The sequence below is a fragment of the Sceloporus undulatus genome, chromosome 8, assembly GCF_019175285.1.
Source record: "Sceloporus undulatus isolate JIND9_A2432 ecotype Alabama chromosome 8, SceUnd_v1.1, whole genome shotgun sequence".
In the NCBI taxonomy this organism is placed as follows: domain Eukaryota; kingdom Metazoa; phylum Chordata; class Lepidosauria; order Squamata; family Phrynosomatidae; genus Sceloporus; species Sceloporus undulatus.
This window is the reverse complement of record NC_056529.1, coordinates 32,369,671-32,389,906: the sequence shown is the minus strand read 5'-3', so window position 1 is coordinate 32,389,906 and position 20,236 is coordinate 32,369,671. Positions and strand designations below refer to the sequence as shown.

Below are 20,236 nucleotides of genomic sequence, written 5' to 3'. Positions count from 1 at the left end.
GGAAGCACTCTGCATTTGGCTTTGAATCAGTTGGGTTTACTGAAGTCAGACTACTCCATTTCAGGTTGTATTTTCCTCTGACACAGGATCGGTTCCTGAGCTCGGATGATCTAGGCTCCTCTTTCGTCGGCGCAGACGGAGACGCCGTTCTACGGAAGTTACGAAGCTGTTGCAGCAAAGCTTTTCCCGGCAATCCCTGCTAAATGAGAGAGAGGACTTATTTTGTTGCTTCTTCAAAAGTACTACTTAAGGCCATTTTTTGGATACAGAGCCATTCAGGATAGCCCACAAGATTAAAAACCATAACCAAAAACATTAATAAAATCAATGATAAAAGCAGACAACCCTCCCAAAAACAGTCAAATGTAAAAGTTTTGTTATCATGCTGTTTACAAACACAATTTAAGCAAAGGCCAAGAATGAGTCACAAAATCTTTCTAGCTGTCTACTCGTCTTGTTTTCAGTTGATATCTGCCTGCCCTACAATTGAATTCTAGCATTATATGGGTCACTTCCTCTGTTCCTCGCCTGTTGACATTTCATTGTCCAGAAGAGTGAGGAGGCAATAAGGGGTGACATCTTAAAACCATCCTAACACCAGTTAAGAATGGGCCAGTGGAGTAGGGTTAATAGGCAGGAGCTGGCATGGGAATTACCAGTGTACAGTAAGTGATAACACCATGGCTGTAAAACTGCAAGCTGTGCATCTGTCATGACTCATGCAGTGCAGAAAAAGCACGAATGTGATTTTGGGATACAGAGTTGAGATCCCTGGGAATCTCAGCCACATGGCACATTATGATTTTTATGAGGGCAATGCTCATAAGATAACATGTCTGTAAACATCATGAAACACTGACTTGTCTACAGCACTCTGGGTTACCGTAGTGGCAATGTAGGTTTGCAGCCCGCCAATTTACCGATACTTGTTACATTTCTGTGTCTGCTAATCTTTCTTGGATTGCAGAGGTGTCAGTGCTGGAAAACACAGTAATCCCTGTCAGTGTTAACACTTCCAGAAAACGTGAAGCATCATTATTCGGTACCGCGGATGGCTGAGAGCTCATTCATTTGTCTTCCATTTTCCAAGTCTGTCATGTCTGTCTTCCTCCTCCTCCTCTGTGGACTGTCACTCAAGCTGCAACATGAACAAGAAATCTCATTACTCTAGTTGAAGGCTTGGGAAATTTCCTCATTCAGTTTCAGAAGGTTCTCGGTGGTGCATTCAGCACAGCTGAAGGCCAGGATAGCAGCATATTTTACCATGATGCTCTCATATGGCCAGTAAGTAAACCTTAAGAGAGGCATTTCAACCTTTCCGAATAGGGAAAAAAACCTGATGGGAACGTGGGAAATTATTCAGTAAATACATTATATCCTCCTTTCAGTATAGGTGCTTTCTGCAAGAAATGAAGGTTACAAAATTGGCACAAGCACTCAAATTCTTCAACTGGTCACAGCACAGAAAATAAACTGGATGTTACGTACTTTGACATCGGAATATAAGAACCAATCCATAAAATAACCTTCATATCATCCCTCTTGATATAGGTTGTTATTGTTGTTTGCTGTCAAGGTCATTCCGACTTATGAAATACTATCACAAGGTTTCTGGACTGAGAATAGTAAGCCAAGATCACTAAGTGGGTTTCCATGGTCGAGTGGGGAATTGAACCCTGGCTCCAGAGTCATAGCGATGTTCAAATCCTACACCTGCTTCTTCGCTTCTCTCTCTACTACATCTCTCTCTAATGTCAATATAGGTGTTCTTCTGCAAAATAAAGGAAGAGTATAACAGTAACTGGTGCAAGCTAGCATTAATCTCTAAAGGAAAATTGCCTTTAATATTTTCATTTCATTTTCTGCTGCAGTAAGGCACCAGGATCCAACATTTCAAAATAAATAATCCCCGTAACTGATTAAAAGAACCCAACCCCAGCTGAATTGCCAGCCCATGTTAATTCTTCATCTCCCATCTAAAGGTGATTAAAGCTCACGGCTCATTTCCGACTTAATCTTCCACTGGAAATCAAACAAAGGATTTGGCTCTATTTGACATGCTTCTCGTGTGGAAAGAAAGAGCGTTGCAAAGCTGGGAAGGGTGCGTGAGGTTGCCTCATGCCAAGAAAACACAAATAAATGGGACGATGGCTGGAAACAATCACTATAACGCAAAAGGCAAGGACCGGTTGTTGGTGTTTCAAACCCACATAGACATATACTCACTGAATATATGTGCAAAACAATCAACAAGATAAAACCACCAAGCTCGAGATGCTGAAATGTACAGTATAGTTTACAAAAGCAGCCCAAATGGATAATCCAGACATCCAATAGTTTTCACCTGACCAGCTCAATTTCCAAGTAGACAATCCAGCTCTTCCTGGACAGTTCTAGAATATTTATATGGCTTCAGAATGGACATGTACTGAAAAGTAGGCTGAAACCAAGCGAATTACTCTATCAACTAAGTAATCAGATCCAGTTGGTCGAGAGCTTAGAAATGTTACATTACCTTGTGGGACCCCAGCATCCTCCTTAACTTGCCAGCAGGTTGGGAAGTCTGGGAAGATATTCTAAAATGGATTTATTCCAAAGCTCTGGACTCAAATGGACTCATCAGAGAACTGACCTCACATCTTTCTTTTTCAAATGTTCTTGTGTCTTTTAAACTGGAGGTTCATTTCACCTTAAACCCACTGCTGTGCCCATCGCACTTGACCATGTGCACCATCTTTTTAAACAAAGAGCAGTTCCAGGATTGTATCTCAAGCCCCGCGCCGTGTTGTTTGCTAACCCAAAAGGTGGAATTAAAATATCCACAATGAACAAAATGAGGAACGTTCACCTATTCCTCCTTTCAGTTTTTCCAAATCATAACAGTGAATATAAAAGGTTTGCTTTTGCGTTGAGTTACGCCTCTAGTTCCATGGAAATCTCCCATATCATGTCTGGGTATTACCTTTCCTTCCTCTTCATCAGCTAACGATTCAGGCTTACTGGGAAAACGGTGTCCCTGAAATCAATAGACCAGTTGGGTTCTGGAGCCCATTTGGCAATTCCACTGGACTCAGGCTTTGATCGTTGGGCAGGGCGCTAGAATGGGAACAATATCTGAGAATATAAATGGCTGTGGCAGTGGAGTATACAACTATCCATCTTCAAACAATAAACACAAAATAATTTTCAGTGGTTATTAGAACTGCTTTTACAATACTATTCCTGCATTAGGTTTGCACACTGTGAAGAAGGCATTTCCTGTAATGTTTGTCGCAGAAAACCAGGTTGGCACGTGCATTTAAACCAGCCTCACACCTTAGCTGACCACTCTGGAAAAAGAATGGAAGTGCAGTGTGGTCACAGATGTTCGATGGAGGCATGGGTGGGCAGCTGTGGAAGCGCCAGATATTTTGGATTTCTGATTGTTGTTAATGGCCCGGACTTCGACTCTCCTTCGTGGCGACCCTGTGGATGAGACATCTTTAGGCTATAAGTCTGCCAGTCATAGCACAATCATTGCTCATCTGATTTAAAACAATGGCATGTGTAGCCCACGATATCTGAAAAACCACAAGTATGCCCATCCCCAGCTAGAGGTAGAAGGTTGCATCTACATTGTAGGAATATGGCATTGGACAGACCATTGGTAGCCCCTCCTATTGGAAGCCTGAGATCTGTAAGTTTTACAAGGTCTGTAGGTCGTCCCTGCCAAAGAGTGCTCATAAAACTACAAATGCCAAGATTGGGTGTAAGAGGGGGCATAAAGCAGTGTCCAACTGCATAATTTCTACAATGTTGATGTACCCAGGGCAACGCAGACATTTGAGGGCCAGATAGTATGAACGGTTGAAATGTTGATGAAAAGGCAGGGAGGAGTCCAAATTCAAGGTGCAAGAGAGCAGACGAACACTCACCCTGACACAATTTGCGCCGGCTGAGAACTACTCAGAATGTGACAGTTTTGTAAGACCTGGGACTGTTCGATAAGATGGCGCTAGGGGCGCACCTTTCTTCCTAAGGCAAGAATGGGCGCTGGAAAGTCAAGCCCAGTGGTCTAACAAAAAATTCCACAACTCTCACCCATTTGGTTTAAAAAAAGGTTCGTAGCATGCGATTGAGAGAACTGCTGGTGGTAGCAGAGAAAGGAGGTTGCACTAAACTTGCTGCACTATACTAAGGGGGAAAGCACCTCTAAGTACAAGGGGGGGGAAAACTCAAGCCACCGAGACATCACTGTTTCTTAGACATTTCTTCTCGAGGAAAATCGCTCCCACCGTTAAAGGGGACACAGGGGCTCGCGGGGTCTCACAGTCACTCAGCTACTGAAGTCGAAACGGGGAGCAATACCCTCACCTCGACTGAAAGTAACTGGAGGACGGAGCAGACCGCAACCGCAAACAGGGGTTAAGCCAAGCCTCGCCGTGGGCTTTTTAGGGGGGAAAAACCAAATTTATTAAGGAAGAACTGTTGCGAAGGGAGATAGATCCTTCATCGAATAAGAAATTTGTGAGGACTAGAAGAAGAAAAGGGAGGCAGAAGACGTACAAACAACTAAGATTGTGGATTATTTGTTTATTTTAAAACCGCGCAAGCGATCCAACAAGGCGGGTCAAGGATAATCTGACCGGTGAAGGAGAGGGAGAGGAGGAGTGAAGGGTGGTAGAGGAGATGGGGAGTTGCGATGGTATAGAAAGGAGAGAAATAGTTGTAGATAAAGAAAAGAATCTAAGATAAAAAGAAGCAGACGAAGAAACCTGAAACAGACGGCGACAACAAGAGGAGAAGCAGAGGCAAGGGCAGGCAAAGGAGGCGAAGAGAGCGGCGGGGGACAGGCGGCGACAAGGAGGCGAAGAGAGGAGCGGACGAAGGGGAGAAGCAGACAGGCGGCGGACGAAGGGGGAGGAGAGCAGACGGTGGCGGACAAGGGGGGAGAAGCACGGACGCGCGGACAGGAGGCAAGCAGACGGGCGAGCGGACAAGGGGGAGAAGCAGACGGCAGCAGGCGGAGGCGAGCGACGGCGAAGCAGACGGCGGCGAGACAAGGGCGGCGACGGCAAGCAGACGGCGCGGCGAACAAGGGGAAGAAGCAGACGGCGGCGGAAGAGGGCGAAGCAGGCGGCGGCGACAAGGGGGCAAGAGACGGCGGCGGACAGGGGCGGACAAGGAGGCAACAGACGGCGGCGGACAAGGGGGAGAAGCACGACGGGCGGCGGGACAAGGGGAGAAGCAGACGGCTGCGGACAAGGGAGAACGACGCGGCGGACAGGGGGGAACGGCACGGCGGACAAGGGGGAGAGCAAGACGGCGGCGGAACAAGGAGGAGAAGCAGACCGTCGGGCGACAAGGAGGAGAAGCAGACGCGCGGCGGACAAGGAAGCGAAGCAGACGGCGGCGGACAAGAGGCGACAGGCAGACTGGTGGCGGACAAGGAGGCGAAGCAGACGGCGGCGGACAAGGCGAGCAGCGGCCCGCACAGGGGGGCAGACGGCGGCGGACAAGGAGGCGAAAGCAGAAGCGGCGGTCAAGGGGAGAAGCAAACGGCGGCGGACAAGGAGGAGAAGCACACGGCGGCACCCGGGGGGAAGCACCCAAGGAGGGCGCAGCAGACGACGGAGGACAAATAAGTGCCAGAAGCGACGGCGCGGACAAGGAGGAGAAGCAGACGGCGGCGTACAAGGCGGAGAAGCAGACGGTGGCAGACAAAGGAGCGAAGCAGACGGCGGCGGCAAAGAGGAGAACCAGACGCGGCAGACAAGAGGCGAAGCAGACGGGCGGCAGACAAGGAAGGCGAAGCATACCCGGCGGACAAGGGGGAGAAGCAGACGGCGGCGGACAGGGGGAAAAAAAAAAAGCGGCAAACCAACGGGCGGCGGAAAAGAAGGAGAGCAACGGCCGGACAAGGAGGCGAGCAGAAGGCGGCGGACAAGAGGAGAAGCAGACGGCGGCGGACAAGGAGGCGAAGCAGACGGCGGCGGACAAGGGGGAGAAGGAGAAACGGCGGCGGACGACAAGGAGGAGAAGCAGACGGCGCGGACAAGGCGGAGAAGCGAACGGCGCAGACAAGGAGGCGAAGCAGACGCGCGGACAAAGAGGCGAAGCAACGCGGCGGACCCAAGAAGGAAAGCCAGACGGCGGCGGACAAAGAGGCGAAGCAGACGGCGGCAGACAAGTAGGGTCGCGAAGTGCGGGAAGCGCGGACAAGGGGGAGAAGCAAACCGGCGGCGGACAAGGAGGCGAAGCAGACGGCGGTGCACAAAAGGAGAACAGACGGCGCGACAAGGAGGCCGAGCACGGCGGCGGACAAGGGGAGAAGGAGACGGCGGGCGGACAAGGAGGAGAAAGCAGACGGCGGCGGAACAAGGCGGAGAAGCGACGGCGGCCAGACAAGGAGGCGAAGCAACGGCGGCGGACAAGAGGCGAAGCAGACGCGGGGCAACAAGGAGCGAGCAGAACGGCGGCGGACAAGAGGCGAGCAGACGGCGGCGGACAAAAGAAAGCAGACCGGCGGCGGACAAGAAGGAGAAGCAGAAAACGGCGCGGACAAGGGGGGAGGGGACGGCGCGGACGAAGGCGGAGAACCAGACGGCGGCAGACAAGGAGCTAAGCGACGGCGGCGGAACAGGAGCAGCAGACGCGGCGGACAGGGGAGAAGCAACGGCGGCGGACAAGGGGGCGAAGCAGACGGCGGCGGACAAGGGGAGAAGCAGACGCGCGGACAAGGGGGAGAAGCACACAGCGGCGGACAAGGAGGCGAGGCAGACGGGGCGGCGGACAAAGAGCGAAGCAGACTGCGGCGGCAAGGAAGGGAGAAGCAGACGGCGGCGACAAGGCGGAGAAGCAGACGGCGGCGGACAAGGCGGAGAAGCAAACGGCGGCGGACAGGCGGAGAAGCAGACGGCGGCGGGACAAGGAGGCGAAACCAACGGAGCGGCGGACAAATAGGGCGAAGCAGACGGCGGCGGACAAGAAGGAGAAGCAGACGGCGGCGGACAAGGAGGCGACAGACAGGCGGCAGACAAGGAGGCGAAGCGACGCCGGCGGACAAGGGGGAGAAAGCAGACTCGGCGACAAGAGGCGAAGCACACGGCGAGCGGACAAGAAGGAGAAGCAGACGGCGGCGGACAAGGAGGCGAAGCAGCGGCGGCGGACAAGAAGGAAGAAGCAGAACTGGAGGCGACAAGGGGGTGAAGGAGAACGGTGGCGGCCAAGGAGGAGAAGCAACGGCGGCGGACAGGAGGAAGAAAGCAGACGGGCGGCAGACAAGGAAGGCGAAGCAGACGGCGCGGAACCAGAGGCAAGCAGACGGCGCGGACAAGGGGGAGAAGCAGACGGCGCGGACAAGGAGGCGAAGCAGACGGCGGCGGACAAGGGGGAGAAAGCAGACGGCGGCGGACAAGGGGAGAAGCACAAGGCGGCGGACAAGGAGGCGAAGCAGACGGCGGCGGAAAAGAGGCGAAGCAGACGGCGGCGGACAAAGAGGCGAAGCAGACCGGCGCGACAAGGAGGAGAAAAGCAACGGCGGCGGACAAGGTGAAAGCAGAGACGGCTGCGGACAGGGGAGAAGCAACGGCGGCGGACAAGGCGAAAGCAGACGGCGGCGGACAAGGAGGCGAACCAGACGGGCGGCGGACAAAGAGGCGAAGCAGACGGCGGCGGACAAGAAGGAGAAGCAGACGGCGGCGGACAAGGAGGCGAAGCAGACGGCGGCAGACAAGGAGGCGAAGCAGACGGCGGCGGACAAAGGGGAGAAGCAGACGGCGGCGGACAAAGAGGGAGAAGCACACGGCGAGGACAAGGAGGCGAAGCAAGACGGCGGCGGACAAAGAGGCGAAGCGACGGCGGGGCAGGGGAGAAGCAGACGTCGGCGGACAAGGGGCGAAGCAACGGCGGTGGACAAGAAGGCGAAGCAGACGGCGGCGGAACAAGGGGAGGAAGCAGACGGCGGCTGAGAGGGAGAGGACAGGGGAAAGAAGCACACGGCGGCGGACAAGGAGGCGAAGCAGACGGCGGCGGACAAGAGGAGAAGCAGACGGGCGGCGGACCAAGGAATAAAGCGAAAGGCGGCGGACAAGGGGGAGAAGCAGACGGCGCGGACAAGCGAGAACACAGACGCGGCGGACAAGGATGCGAACCGACGGCGGCGGACAAAGAGGCAAACCAGACGAACGCGGCAGACAAGGGGAGACAGACGGCGGCAGAAAAGAGGCGAAGCAGACGGCGGCGGACAGGAGGCGAAGCAGATGGCGGCGGACAAGGTGGAGAAGCACGGCGGCGACACGGGGGCGAAGCAGACGGGCGCGGACAGGGGGAGAGAGACAGCGGCGGACAGGATGCCGAAGCAGACGGCGGCGGACAAGGGGGAGAAGCAGACGGCGGCGGACAAGGGGGGAGAGCAGAACGGCGGCGACAAGGAGTCGAAACATAACGGCGGCCGGACAATGAGGGCGAAGCAGACGCGGCGGACAAGGAGGCGAAGCAGAACGGCGGCGACAAGGGGGAGAAGCAAATGCGCGACAAGGGGCGAAGCAGATGCGGCGGACAAGGGAGAGAAGCAGACCGCGGCGGAAAGGAGGAGAATGCAAGACGGCGGCGGACAAGGGGTAGAAGCAGACGGCGGGCGGACAAGGAGTCGAAACAACGGCGGCGGACAAGGAGGCGAAGCAGACGGCGGGCGTACCAGGAGGGCGAAGCAGACCGGCGGCGGACAAAGGGGGAGAAGCAGAACGGCGGCGGACAAGGAGTCAAAACAGACGGCGGCGACAAGGAGTCGAAGCAGACGGCGTGGACAAGGAGGCGAAGCAGACGGCGGGCGGACAGGAGGCGAAGCAGACGGCGCGGACAGGGGAAAGGCAGATGCAGCGGACAAGGGGGCGAAGCGATGGCGGCGGAACAAGGGGGAAAGCAGACGGCGGCGGACAAAGAGGCGAAGCAGACGGCGGCAGACAAGGAGGCGAAGCAGACGGCGGCGACAAGGAGGCGAAGCAGACGCCGGCGGCAAGAAGGAGAAGGCAGACGGCGGCGGACAAGAAGGAGAAGCAACGGCGGCGGACAAGGGGGAGAAGGAAGAACGGCGGCGGACAAGGAGGAGAAGCAGACGGCGGCAGACAAGGAGGCGAAGCAGACGCGGCGGACAAAGAGGCGAAGCAGACGGCGGCGGACCAGGGGAGAAGCAGACGTCGGCGGACAAGGAGGACGAAGCAGACGGCGTACGGACAAGGAGGCGAAGCAGACGGCGGCGGACAAGGGGGAGAAGCAGACGGCGGCGGACCAAGAGGGAGAAGAACACGGCGGCGGACAAGGAGGCGAAGCAGACGGCGGAGGACAAAGAGGCGGATAGCAGACGCGGGGACAAGGGGGAGAAGCAACGGCGCGGAACAAGGAGGCGAAGGCAGACGGCGGTGGACAAGGAGGTCGAAGCAACGGTCCGGCGGAAACAAGAGGGGAGAAGCAGACGGCGGCGTACCAAGGGGGAGAAGCACACGGCGGCGGACAAGGAGGCGAAAGCAGACGGCAGCGGACAAGGGGGAGAAGCAGATTGGCAAAAATGTATAAAAATGAAAAAGTTAATTGTTGGAAGTGTGGGAAAAGTGTAGGAAGCCTATATCATATGTGGTGGACATGCCCCAAAGTTCATAAATATTGGACAGAAGTGCATAAAAGGATAACCAAAATAATACAATTGGAACTCCTGATGCTACCCGAAACGTACTTATTGAATATTGTAGAAAACAAAGGGGCAAGGAAAAAAATTAAACCACTATTATATTTAATCACTTCAGCTAGAATTATACTTGCTAAATTTTGGAGAAGCAATGAGATACCGGAAGTAGAAAATTGGTTAGAGAAAAGTTTAGAGGTGATAGAAATGGATTTCCTGACAATGAAACTCAAGGAAGATATAAGAAAAGAGGATGATCCAATATGGATAAATTTGGAAAAATTATATATTAAGGGGGAATTAAATTAATAAGCTTAAGGGAAAGAAAGAAGTGAGGTGATGAGATAAACCGTCTTGGGAGATGAGCGAAATATAAAGGATAAGTGTACAATCTTAGACAGATAAGTCAGAGAGGTGGTAGTATTGGTGAGACAAAGGGGAAGATAAGGTAACTTAATTGAGGAATGTAGGATGAGTAGCTAACAAGGGCAACAGTACTACAAGATTAAATTGGGGGGGGGGAGGAATCGAAGGGAAAGAGTAAAGAAATTAGTACAATATATTGTAAGCAACTGTATACTCTTTTTTTATTTGTATATAACTTCAATATAGAATATTAAAAAATATATAAAAAAATAAAAATCAACATCAGATGTACATAAAAGCAAACTCTGACCTACCTCCCATCTCCCTGGCACTCACTAAAGTGTGGCAGCTTGGCAAGGCACCTTCTGCGATGTGCAAAAAATGCCCTGGACTGCTCGAGGGACAACTCTTCCAGCTTTCCCATGAGCTTTGCTTGTGACATAGCCCTGGAGTTTTCTGGTGGTGCAAAAGAGAAGGCAACTACTTAGTCTTGCTGATAAAAGGCATTTCTCCAGCATGCTGGCAACTAGGTAACTAAAACTGGCGTCCTTCACGTGTTGGATTACAACTTCCAATATAGTTGTCCAACGTGTCAACTAGGGAGGATGAGTTACAATCGAACATGTCAGGAATATGAGGGAAGGCTGCTGCAAGGAGTCACTGTCTTTGCTTTTATTCCCATAAATGTTCACATAGCCAAATGTAGAAGATGAAGAGTTGAGGGATGATTCCACTTCGGATCACATAAATATGTTAGGCCTGAGTGCATGAGAGGACTGGCAGTTTTTATTTCAGAGAAAGAGTAAATAAAGCATGAGAAAGATGCTTGTGGCTTTAGGCTACTAAAAGGAGTATCCTGAAAGCAATAAATCCCGTTGTTCGCACTCCTGTGTCCGCAATGATAGCTGTTCATTGATAGCTTTCCCCACTTATTTTTCACTCCCTCCCATGAACAAATGAGGTATGGATTATTTATCAACTTAATCACAGTAAATTGCATTTATAACTCTGTTTAACCTATTTTGGCTCTGAATTTCTATACGGAAATCTTGACAGTTAAGTGTTATAGCCAGGAAGGTTAGGATTCAAATCTGGAATGACTTTTCAGCTTGCTTTTCTCAAATCCACCTTGTGTCCTCATAGATCTCCGCTGTGTTTCAGCATCTGGAAAAGGCAAATTATGTTTCTTAATTTACCGTGGTACATCGAAGGAAAAGCAGGTTCTCCTGTCCAACTTGTATGATCGGTTTGCTTCTCTAGGTCCTGAAGAACTTTGTCTAGATCCCACTTCTCAATCTCCTGAAACAAGAAATGCTTGTGACTGAAGAGGCACAACTGTAAAATGAACACAGGGGGGTCTATACTGGATCAGGTCTATCCAGTTCACAGTGAGATGCTGTTGTGAAACCTACAATCTATAATCTCTGGGATAAAAACGTCTCTTCAGAAGGTAATGTACAGCTTTATTCTCCATGAATTTACCTAATCCTCCTTTAAAGCTATCCAAGCTGGCAGCTATCACTATCGCTTGTGCTAGCTATAGTGCTGCTTTAGGCTTGTGTAACAAAGGCATGCATTTTGTGTTTTTGTGCAATGCACTTCTGTGATGCTATGTAGAATATGTAGCCATGCTCTTTTACTGATATCCTGCCCAGTTTTGTTGAAGACATGGTTGCTCCTACAATGAACTGGCCAACTGTTGTGCTTTTGCCAGCAAAGGCAGTTGCATACAGGGCAACCACACAACTGAATGGTTGCTGGAAAAGGGACTTCCAAGTGGTGAGTGGTATCCTTTCTTTATTGCTGAGCTTTTCTAATTGTGTTTTAAAATTATAATGCTTGTGTCCTTATCTGTAATTTTTTCCTTGTTACTGTGTAATACTCATGTATAAGTCTAGAAATTGTAGTCAAAAAATTGAACCAAAAAAATCTAAGTCGACTTATCCACTGGTCAATGTAAGTACTATACTTTAACTCTCATACAAATAGAAACCATCTCCTGGTGAAACACAAGAGTATAATCTCCCTGGAAGCACTAACCTTCCTCTATTCTCTCATCCATCTATCCATCAGCGTGAACACAAACAGTTATGCCTCCTGCAATTTGGTCAGTTCTTTGGCACTGTTTTCCCTTTAGATCCTTTGTTACATGACCAACTTATCCATGGGTCATATCGAAATCCATCATTTTGGAACCTAAACCTGCCCTCAACTTATACATGAGATTGACTTATAGTCGAGTACATACAGTAAACTCCTCGTGAGCCATTTTGTGACCCAGTTTTAGGAGAAATGTGGGCTATAGATCAAATAATAGCTCAAAAAGTAAAAGGAAAGGAGAGAAAGTAGGCTGCTATTGACATGATTACATTTATGCTCTCCTTTAAAAAAGCAAAAGAAGGAGCTTCAAAAATGCTAAAGAAAGTTATTCATTTGCAAATACACTCTAATTCCCGATGGTGCCATAGATGTTTCAAGTATTACTCACTCTTCGCAAGAGGCACTTGTCATTTCTTATCTCCTGAACGCGGAGCTCTTGTGCCTTTTGGGCAAGCAGTTAATTCATGTTAGATTGGCTAGGTTCACGTGTAATGGGAAACCAAATCTTGTGGCTTAAGGCAAGAAATACACAAGCTCTGTGTGTATGTGGCATGCCTGCTCTCACTTAATTCCTCCCTTTCTATAAGCAAGAATACAAACCAGAATTCAGAACATACAAAACTCCAGACCTGCATCTTGTTATACAGCCACCCAAGAATTATGGTTAAGAGCATCTAGACTAGCCAAAACGGAAAGCAGTTTCAAATCCAAGTCTTATGAACTGTGGCGTATAGGTTTATGAAGTTTGGGTTCTCTAGAAGTGCTTACTGATATTTAATGAACTGCATATAGTGGGAAATTATTTTACGCCATTAATCTTGTCTTGTTTTGCCACTACCATGCGCTTTACCACTCACAAAACTGAAGGCACATAAAGAAAGGAGCTGTGTGGGGTGCCTAGCACTTGCTCATGGATTAGTAAACCAGGTGTAAACTGCTGGCAGGGGTTCAAACCCTATCCTCGTGGCTTTGGTTTGAATTCCTCCCTTTTAAAGGCAGGAATACATTTTATTTTACAAATCGTGGAATTCGAGTATTTCTAGTGAGTGAAAAATGCATAGGCAGCTCAGTATAATGTAACAATTAAATAACCGTCAAGTTAACAATTGGAAATGGCTCATGGAAAGTGCTATGCGCACTGATGTGCACTGCATAAATAACTGACAACGATAACAATTACATGAAAAATGTAAATGCTGAAAGTAATGCTACAGCTGCTTCTCTCAGAATCTCTTATCCTCTCCTGCCCCCTATCCATGTTGATGGTCCTAATGCACCACACGAGCCAGAGCATTGGACTATGACTCTGGAAATCAAGGCTCAGTTCCCTGCTTAGCTATGAAAACCCACTGGGTGACCTTAGATGAGCCACACACTCAGCCCCAGAAAACCCTGTGATGGATTCACCTTAGAGTCGCCATCAGCTGAAAAAGACTTGAATGCACACAACAACAAACTGCATTCTGTCTCTTCTCCCCAGCAACTGGTCACTCCAACCTCATTGTGTTTCCTACCACATCGGGTTTGCTTTCTAGCTCAGCATAATGTATGAACTGACCCAAAGTCTCCCAGGTTCCTTCCTAGCTGAGTGAGGATTAGAATAAGTGCAAGTCTAACATTCTTCTCTGTTATACATCACCAGGTTATAGGTGTACAGGCAAGCCACTTTTTTATGCTGTTTGCCTGTTTCCTATCTCCGCCATGCTCTCATTTCTATGATAGAAAGTTATGTTTCTCAAACTATGATTTTATGACTAGGCCACTTTGATGGGCTAGCCATGCTCCCCACCAAATGTAGGAGAACTACACCTCTTCTAACACCCCTGTCCCCCACTGGGACCATGGGGGTTCAATTTCTCTCCTCACCGGCACACTTCAGGCCCAGGAACTTTATTTGCCCCCCACAAAGAACCTAAAACTGACCGTTTTCATAATGTGAACTGTTCCGATCGTGCTTTTCTGTTTTCCATACTACAGCCTGGGTCTCGGTTCTAAATTGACAGTTTCAGGGCACTCGAGAAAAGCTTTTGTGAGTCTTAAGAAGATGTGAACTGCCAATTACAACTACACAGCATCCGAGTTACAACAGATGCGTAAATTCAGCCCTTTCATTTCGATCCAGAACTGTCAGCGCTGAAAGCTAATGCAGTTTCCATTGTGATAATCTCCTTTGTCTGTTGCGCCATCTCAAAGGGGGCTCTCTGTGCTGCTTCCTGGCTGATAAACCTCAAAGGAGTCGAGAAACCTCTGATTAGCGCTGGCTTTAGCATGGCAAGTTTTGCTGTTGGCATTCATCAGATATTCCAATTTAATTTGCAACATTAGATTAGAGATAATCGCGGCTTGGCAAAGACTGTAAGCGATTCGCCGGTTCAAGCAACCCCCCAAGAAGCGGGTAAGAGATGGAGAAGGCAGGACAATATAAACTGCCTTCGGTACCAGAACTGAGGCTGCTTTCTCTAAGGAGCAGAACAAATATACTTAAGTTACGCAACTGCTCCGGCAGCGTGGGGTGAATAATACTTGGATCCTGCTGTCAAGCATTCTTTGGGAGTAAAAGAAATACTTCAGTGACTAGGTTTGCAAGCTCTGAAAGAAGCCTTTGCCACTTGAACCTGCACTTCAGCCATAGATTTACTAGTCTGGGTGCTCTTGCCAGATTTCCTACAGTGGCACTGTCCCCTCTGTTGCTTCATCCGGTGATATCTTCTCCTATGAGTAGAGAACAGAGGAATAAGTGGGCACAGCTCCATCATGCCTTAACTCCAGAAGTGGATGAAATGTCGTCGGTCCCCGCATCCCATGCGCCACTACTGTGGCCTGAGAGAGAGAGAAATGGGCAGTATCTGCCAGACTAAATCCCACCATCCTTCCTATTCCCTTTTCTTTATGTTTTCTGTCTTATATAGACTGTAAGCCTGAGGCAGCGAACTGTCAAATTAATTATTTGTAAGCTGCCACCCTGGGAGCCTTTTTTGCTGGAAGGCAGGGTAGAAATACTCTAAATAAATAAATATCAGACTGTGTTTTGAGGCGGACATAGTGAGCATCAAAAGCCCCGTGATACGTCCGCCTCTTGTGTGGGAAGAGAACTGTTCTGTATCTACCAGGAACCTCCCTCTTGTACTTCTGACAAAACGTTGTGGTGGTTCGCCTTTGGCTTTCTCTGAGGCTGCGACAGTGTGACTTGCCCAAGGTCAGCCAGTGGGTTTCCGTGACCGACTATGGATTTGAACCCTGGTCTCCAGAGCATGCTGGCTGTCAACATACGGCAGCTACTGCACCAAAAGAGAATTCTGGAATATAAGATTACTTTGCTAGTGTTTAATTAAAAGAACGCTTCATGTTCTCTTGGTCTGGGCTTATCTATTAGCTGGAATCAGTGGGTATTTGGAAGAGGCTGGGAGACAGCCAACATGACAGGAGCATTGTTGCCTGCGGTGAGCGCATGCATTCCCCTGCTGATATCCCTGATCAAAGAGAAAATCTTGAAAAACACCATCAGTAAACAACTGCGGGATGAGTGTGGTCACCACAGCTATTGTCCAATCAATGTCCAATCTCCAGCTTTCATCTGTCTGAACAATTTAATGTTCAACTTAAAATGTTCTATTAATATTATGCATATTTGGAGCTTCTTCTCCAATAACGGCAACAGGTCTCCTTTGTGTCATCAACTGCCGATGACAAAGAAAACACAGAGAGGTTGTTTTGAAGAGGAAAAGAGAATGATATTACCATGCATACCTTGAAGGCAAACAATGTCAGCTCTCTGGGGTGTTCAGCTGAAATGCCTCCCGGCTCTCTTTCTGTCTCTGCCATTCTTTTAAAATCCTTGTTACTGTCTTTTGGTTGCACATGACCTATATCTCCGGAAGGGGACCCCAATGTTACCTTGGTGAGTATTTTTGTTTCTATTAGCTTCCTTCGCTCCTTTATGCTGCTGTTTAATATCAGAAAAGGTGCCTCTTCCACAGATGGTGACGGATCAGACAGCGAACCTCTATCTTTCTTAACTTCCTCTCCAGGTTTTGGTTTGCTTGCGGAGAATTCTGAAGCAGCCAGGACTTGCTGGCTTGGTCTTTCCTCCGCAAGAAGACCAAAGCAATCACTGCTTAGTAATACATGTTCCATTGGCACAGAATGAGGGACACGGTTGTCTTTCTGAGAAGGTGGACCTCCTTGATCTCCATTCTGGACTTCTGGTGGATGCCTCATAAATGCAAAGGTGTTCTAAAAGTGCAGAAGAAACAGCAGTCACATTTCGGTGGCAAAAATTAATATCCTAATCATGAATATTCTAAATGAGACACTGATGATACGGTGAGGTGTTAATAACTGCATGTAGGGTTCCACAAATGATAACTTAAATCTCCGATCGTTCTTCACCGATCGCTTTGAAATTTTGACACAACGTTCCATTCGAATACACGCATGTTTTTATATACATATACCTGCTATTATATAGATGTCACACCTGTGACAGGTAAAAATATGGGTTGTGGAAAAAACAGCGCCATCTGTTAGACGTAACAGCAACACACACAATACTCAATATTTGATTGGCGTTTGCAATCACCATCAACAAAGCTCAGGGCCAGTCTTTAGCATTGTGCGGTTTAGATCTAGACACAGATTGCTTCTCACATGGACAATATTGTGTGTCCTAGAGTCAGCAAACCACACAATCTCTATATCTACACAGACAATGAGACAACATAAAATACTGTATGCCCACAAGCATTGTGTGGTTAAATATTTCAGGAACGTGAGCTTTCTCTTTTCTTTCTTTTCTATTTAACTGGATAAAATCACTGACCTGCAAGTGTGTTTCTTCCAGAGGAAGGTCTTCCAGTTCCTCTGACAAGTCAGGAATCAGGTTGGATTGATCTCGCTGGAAGATGAAAAGCTCCTCGTCGTCTTCACCATCAGACTATCAAAGGTAGAGAGATACTGAATGAAATTATTTCCACCTTGTACTGGGATTAACCCTTTTTATAGTAAATCTAACTAGTCATATATAAAGTTATGAAGTTGAGCACACTTATTTCTTTGTGAACATCTATGGTGCACTAAACTATTTTTTAGAGAGAGGGAACAATAAAGAAAATGGAAAGCAGATTAGGGTAAACGCCATAGAATAGGATTAAAAATGCTCTTAACTCCATTTATGGTTTGACACACTCTTTTTATGCTAAAATGCGCAATATCTGGCCTCAGTTTGAATTATCATCTCCAGTCACCTAAGGCAAGTTAGCTGTCTTACGAATTAATCCCATATACTCTTTTGTTTTATGGTGCATGAGAGAAAAAACATTTTGCCATTGAAAACACCTTTTTGAGGAATCTGGCAAATCTCTGTGGCCGGATCCAGAAATAATTCGGGTTGACGCCACTTTAATGCCATGGGCTCAATGCTATGGAGTCCTGGGAATGGTACTTTTGCGGGACATTTAGCCTTCTTTGTCAGAGAGCTCTGCTGCCACAACAAACTACAGCTGCCAGAATCCCATAGCATTGAGCCATGGAAGTTAAAGTGGTGTCAACCTGGATTATTTCTGTGGTGCAGATGCAGCCTGTGTCAAGTCTTTCCAACCAGGCGCTCTCCAGGTATCTTGCGCCACTATTCCCAGTACTATCAATGGTCACGCTGGCTGGGAATGATGGGAGTCGCCATAAACCGTGCTGTCCGTAGTGGTGGAAGTCCAACGCATCTGGAAGGTGCAAGGCTTGAGAAAGCAACAACTCTGAGGGATCATATGATTTGCTACAACGCCAAGAGAACTGAAAATGGAGACCAGGACTTACTACGAATATATCTGAGTCCATTGAGGGGATCTGATCCTTAACTGCAGACAGGAACGTCCCCCATTGGAAAGGAGCTATCACTAGCTCATAGGGATCCTCTTCTTCCTTATTCTGATACTCTGATGCCATTGGAAGTGGTGTCTATATACAAGCTATTCAGCTGAGCTCCAGGACACAGCACTAAAGAAAAGGGCAGAGTAACCAGAGAGCAGGAACATCTGCATAGAAAGGTTGGAAAGTCCACCGGAGCAGTCTTCTCGCTTCTCAGCGTCTCATGGCATCCCTGTGTGAGACAGTTGCATTGTTAGAATTGGGGTAAGAGCATATTCAATCCTTTGAGTTCCTTGCAGGAGGAATAGGGCGCATGTGCGTATGTGGTTGCGCCAGTTCCTTCCTCTAAAACACAGCCTACTCTGATTTAGATTTCCTGCATGGCAGAATGGGGTTGGACTGGGTCGCCCTTGCGGTCTCTTCCAGCTCTATGTTATTCATTGTCTGTCTCTCCATTCAAGTACAAAGCTGGGCTGGCCCTGCTTAGCTTCAAATGTTTGAGTCTCTGTTCCAGGAGGAAGGTGGGATATAAAATAAATAATAATAATAATAATAATAACAACAACAATAATTGTATCAGATGGGATCAAGTGCCTCTATTTACAAGAACAGGATTGTAGAGCAAATCCCGGGATTGCATAGCGTGGACCTACAGAACTTAAAGTGGTGCCAAACCGCATTATATCTACAACGTAGATGCACCCTTGTGAATGTTACTCCTTGGGTGGGTCACGCTCTCTCGGCTTCAGAAGACGGCCATGCAAAGCCAGTCTGAAGGAACTGGCCGAGAAAATACTAAATTCAGTTAAAAGGTAAAGGTGTTCCCCATTGACAAGGCTGCCAAGTTGAGTCCAGCCATAGGGAGGCTATACTTCTATTGACGCAGCCTAGAATCGCATTGGCCTTTTTAGCTGCTGCATTGAACTGTGGGCTCATGTTCAACTTGTGGTCTACTAGGACTCCTAGATCCCTTTCATAGTCTCCTTATCCAGGTGTCCCCCATCCTTTCTCTCTCTCTCTCTCTCTCTATATATATATATATAGAGAGAGAGAGAGAGAGAGAGAGACGCACTATTACTTCCCTTGATCTTAACACTATACTTCTATTGATGCAGCCTAGGATCGCATTGGCCTTTTTAGCTGCCGCATCACACTGTGGGCTCATGTTCAACTTGTGGTCTACTTGGACTCCTTGATCCCTTTCACACACAGAGGTCTCCTTATCCAGGTGTCCCCCAATCATTATATCAATACTTTTTATTAATAAATAATAATAATAATAATAATAGCCAAAGCATCTCCAAATGCATCTGAGGAAGTGGACTGAGGTCTAGGAAAGGCCATGCTGCCACTTTCTCTCAGTGAGTCTCAAAGGGGCTGCAAGGCCTCTCTGCAAATGTAAGGTGGGAACCATGGCAACATGACGTCACGAGGCCACGCCCACTGGAAGGAGGGGTGCCGAGGCGCCCGTTGCCATGCCAACCGGACGCTAGTCTAGGCGCTCCCCTCGTTCTCCACAGCCGCCCTCAGCGGAGCCAAATCGCCCGCACAGTTCCCTCACCGAGTCATCATCCCTTCCTTTCCCACAAACGACGCGCCTTCCCTGAGAACGGCCTTTCCGTCTCCCTCCAACCGGCCCTCTGTCCCAACCGGCGAACAAGCCACGCCTCTATCCCCGCCCTCCGCCCCGCCCACTTCTCCTCCAGGTCCTGGCAGCTAATAAACCGCCATCCTAACTCTCACTATGCCTTATATGCTTTAAAACTCCCTTTAATAAAACTGCGCGTCACACTCCTATAGATATATAACGGCTTGTCTTTGCTAGGAAAGGAAAAAAACGCGTCCTTACTCTCATTCTCTTACTTTTCCCTTCCTCTCATTCCTGCCGAGACCTAGCTGGAAAGAAGCGCACTCTCATTGGTTGGTTTTCCCTGGGAGGCGGGGCCAAGGCGAGAAGCGCACTGTCGTTAGTTTGTTTTTCTATAAAAGGTGGGGTCAAGGCGCGTTGGGCGGTTGGAGGAGGCGGGGCCAAGGCGAGAATCGCACTCTTATTGGTTGGTTTTGCTTGGAGGAGCCAAGGCGCGTTGGAGAAGGCGGGGCCAAGGCGAGAAGCGCACTCTTGTTGGTTGGCTTTGCTAAGGAGGCAGAGCCAAGGCGAGAAGCGCACTCTTATTGGTTGGCTTTGCTTGGGAGGCGAGGCCAAGGCGCATTGGGCGGTTCCAGAGACTGCGGTCACGTGTTCCTCCCTTTGCT

At 48.7% G+C, this 20,236-nt stretch overlaps 1 protein-coding gene across 1 annotated transcript; it reads right to left on the bottom strand.

Annotated features, from left to right (window-relative positions):
* Window positions 1–3,428: 3,428 nt before the first annotated feature.
* DNAAF8 (dynein axonemal assembly factor 8) lies at window positions 3,429–19,957 on the bottom strand. The gene is made up of 7 exons (XM_042437852.1): window positions 19,833–19,957; window positions 17,933–18,215; window positions 16,944–17,057; window positions 15,872–16,357; window positions 11,221–11,323; window positions 10,339–10,480; window positions 3,429–3,465 (listed from the first exon to the last, which is right to left on the bottom strand). Exons 2-7 carry the CDS (start codon window positions 18,059–18,061, stop codon window positions 3,429–3,431), a joined length of 1,011 nt encoding a protein of 336 aa, XP_042293786.1. The 5' UTR covers window positions 18,062–18,215; window positions 19,833–19,957.
* Window positions 19,958–20,236: the final 279 nt, after the last annotated feature.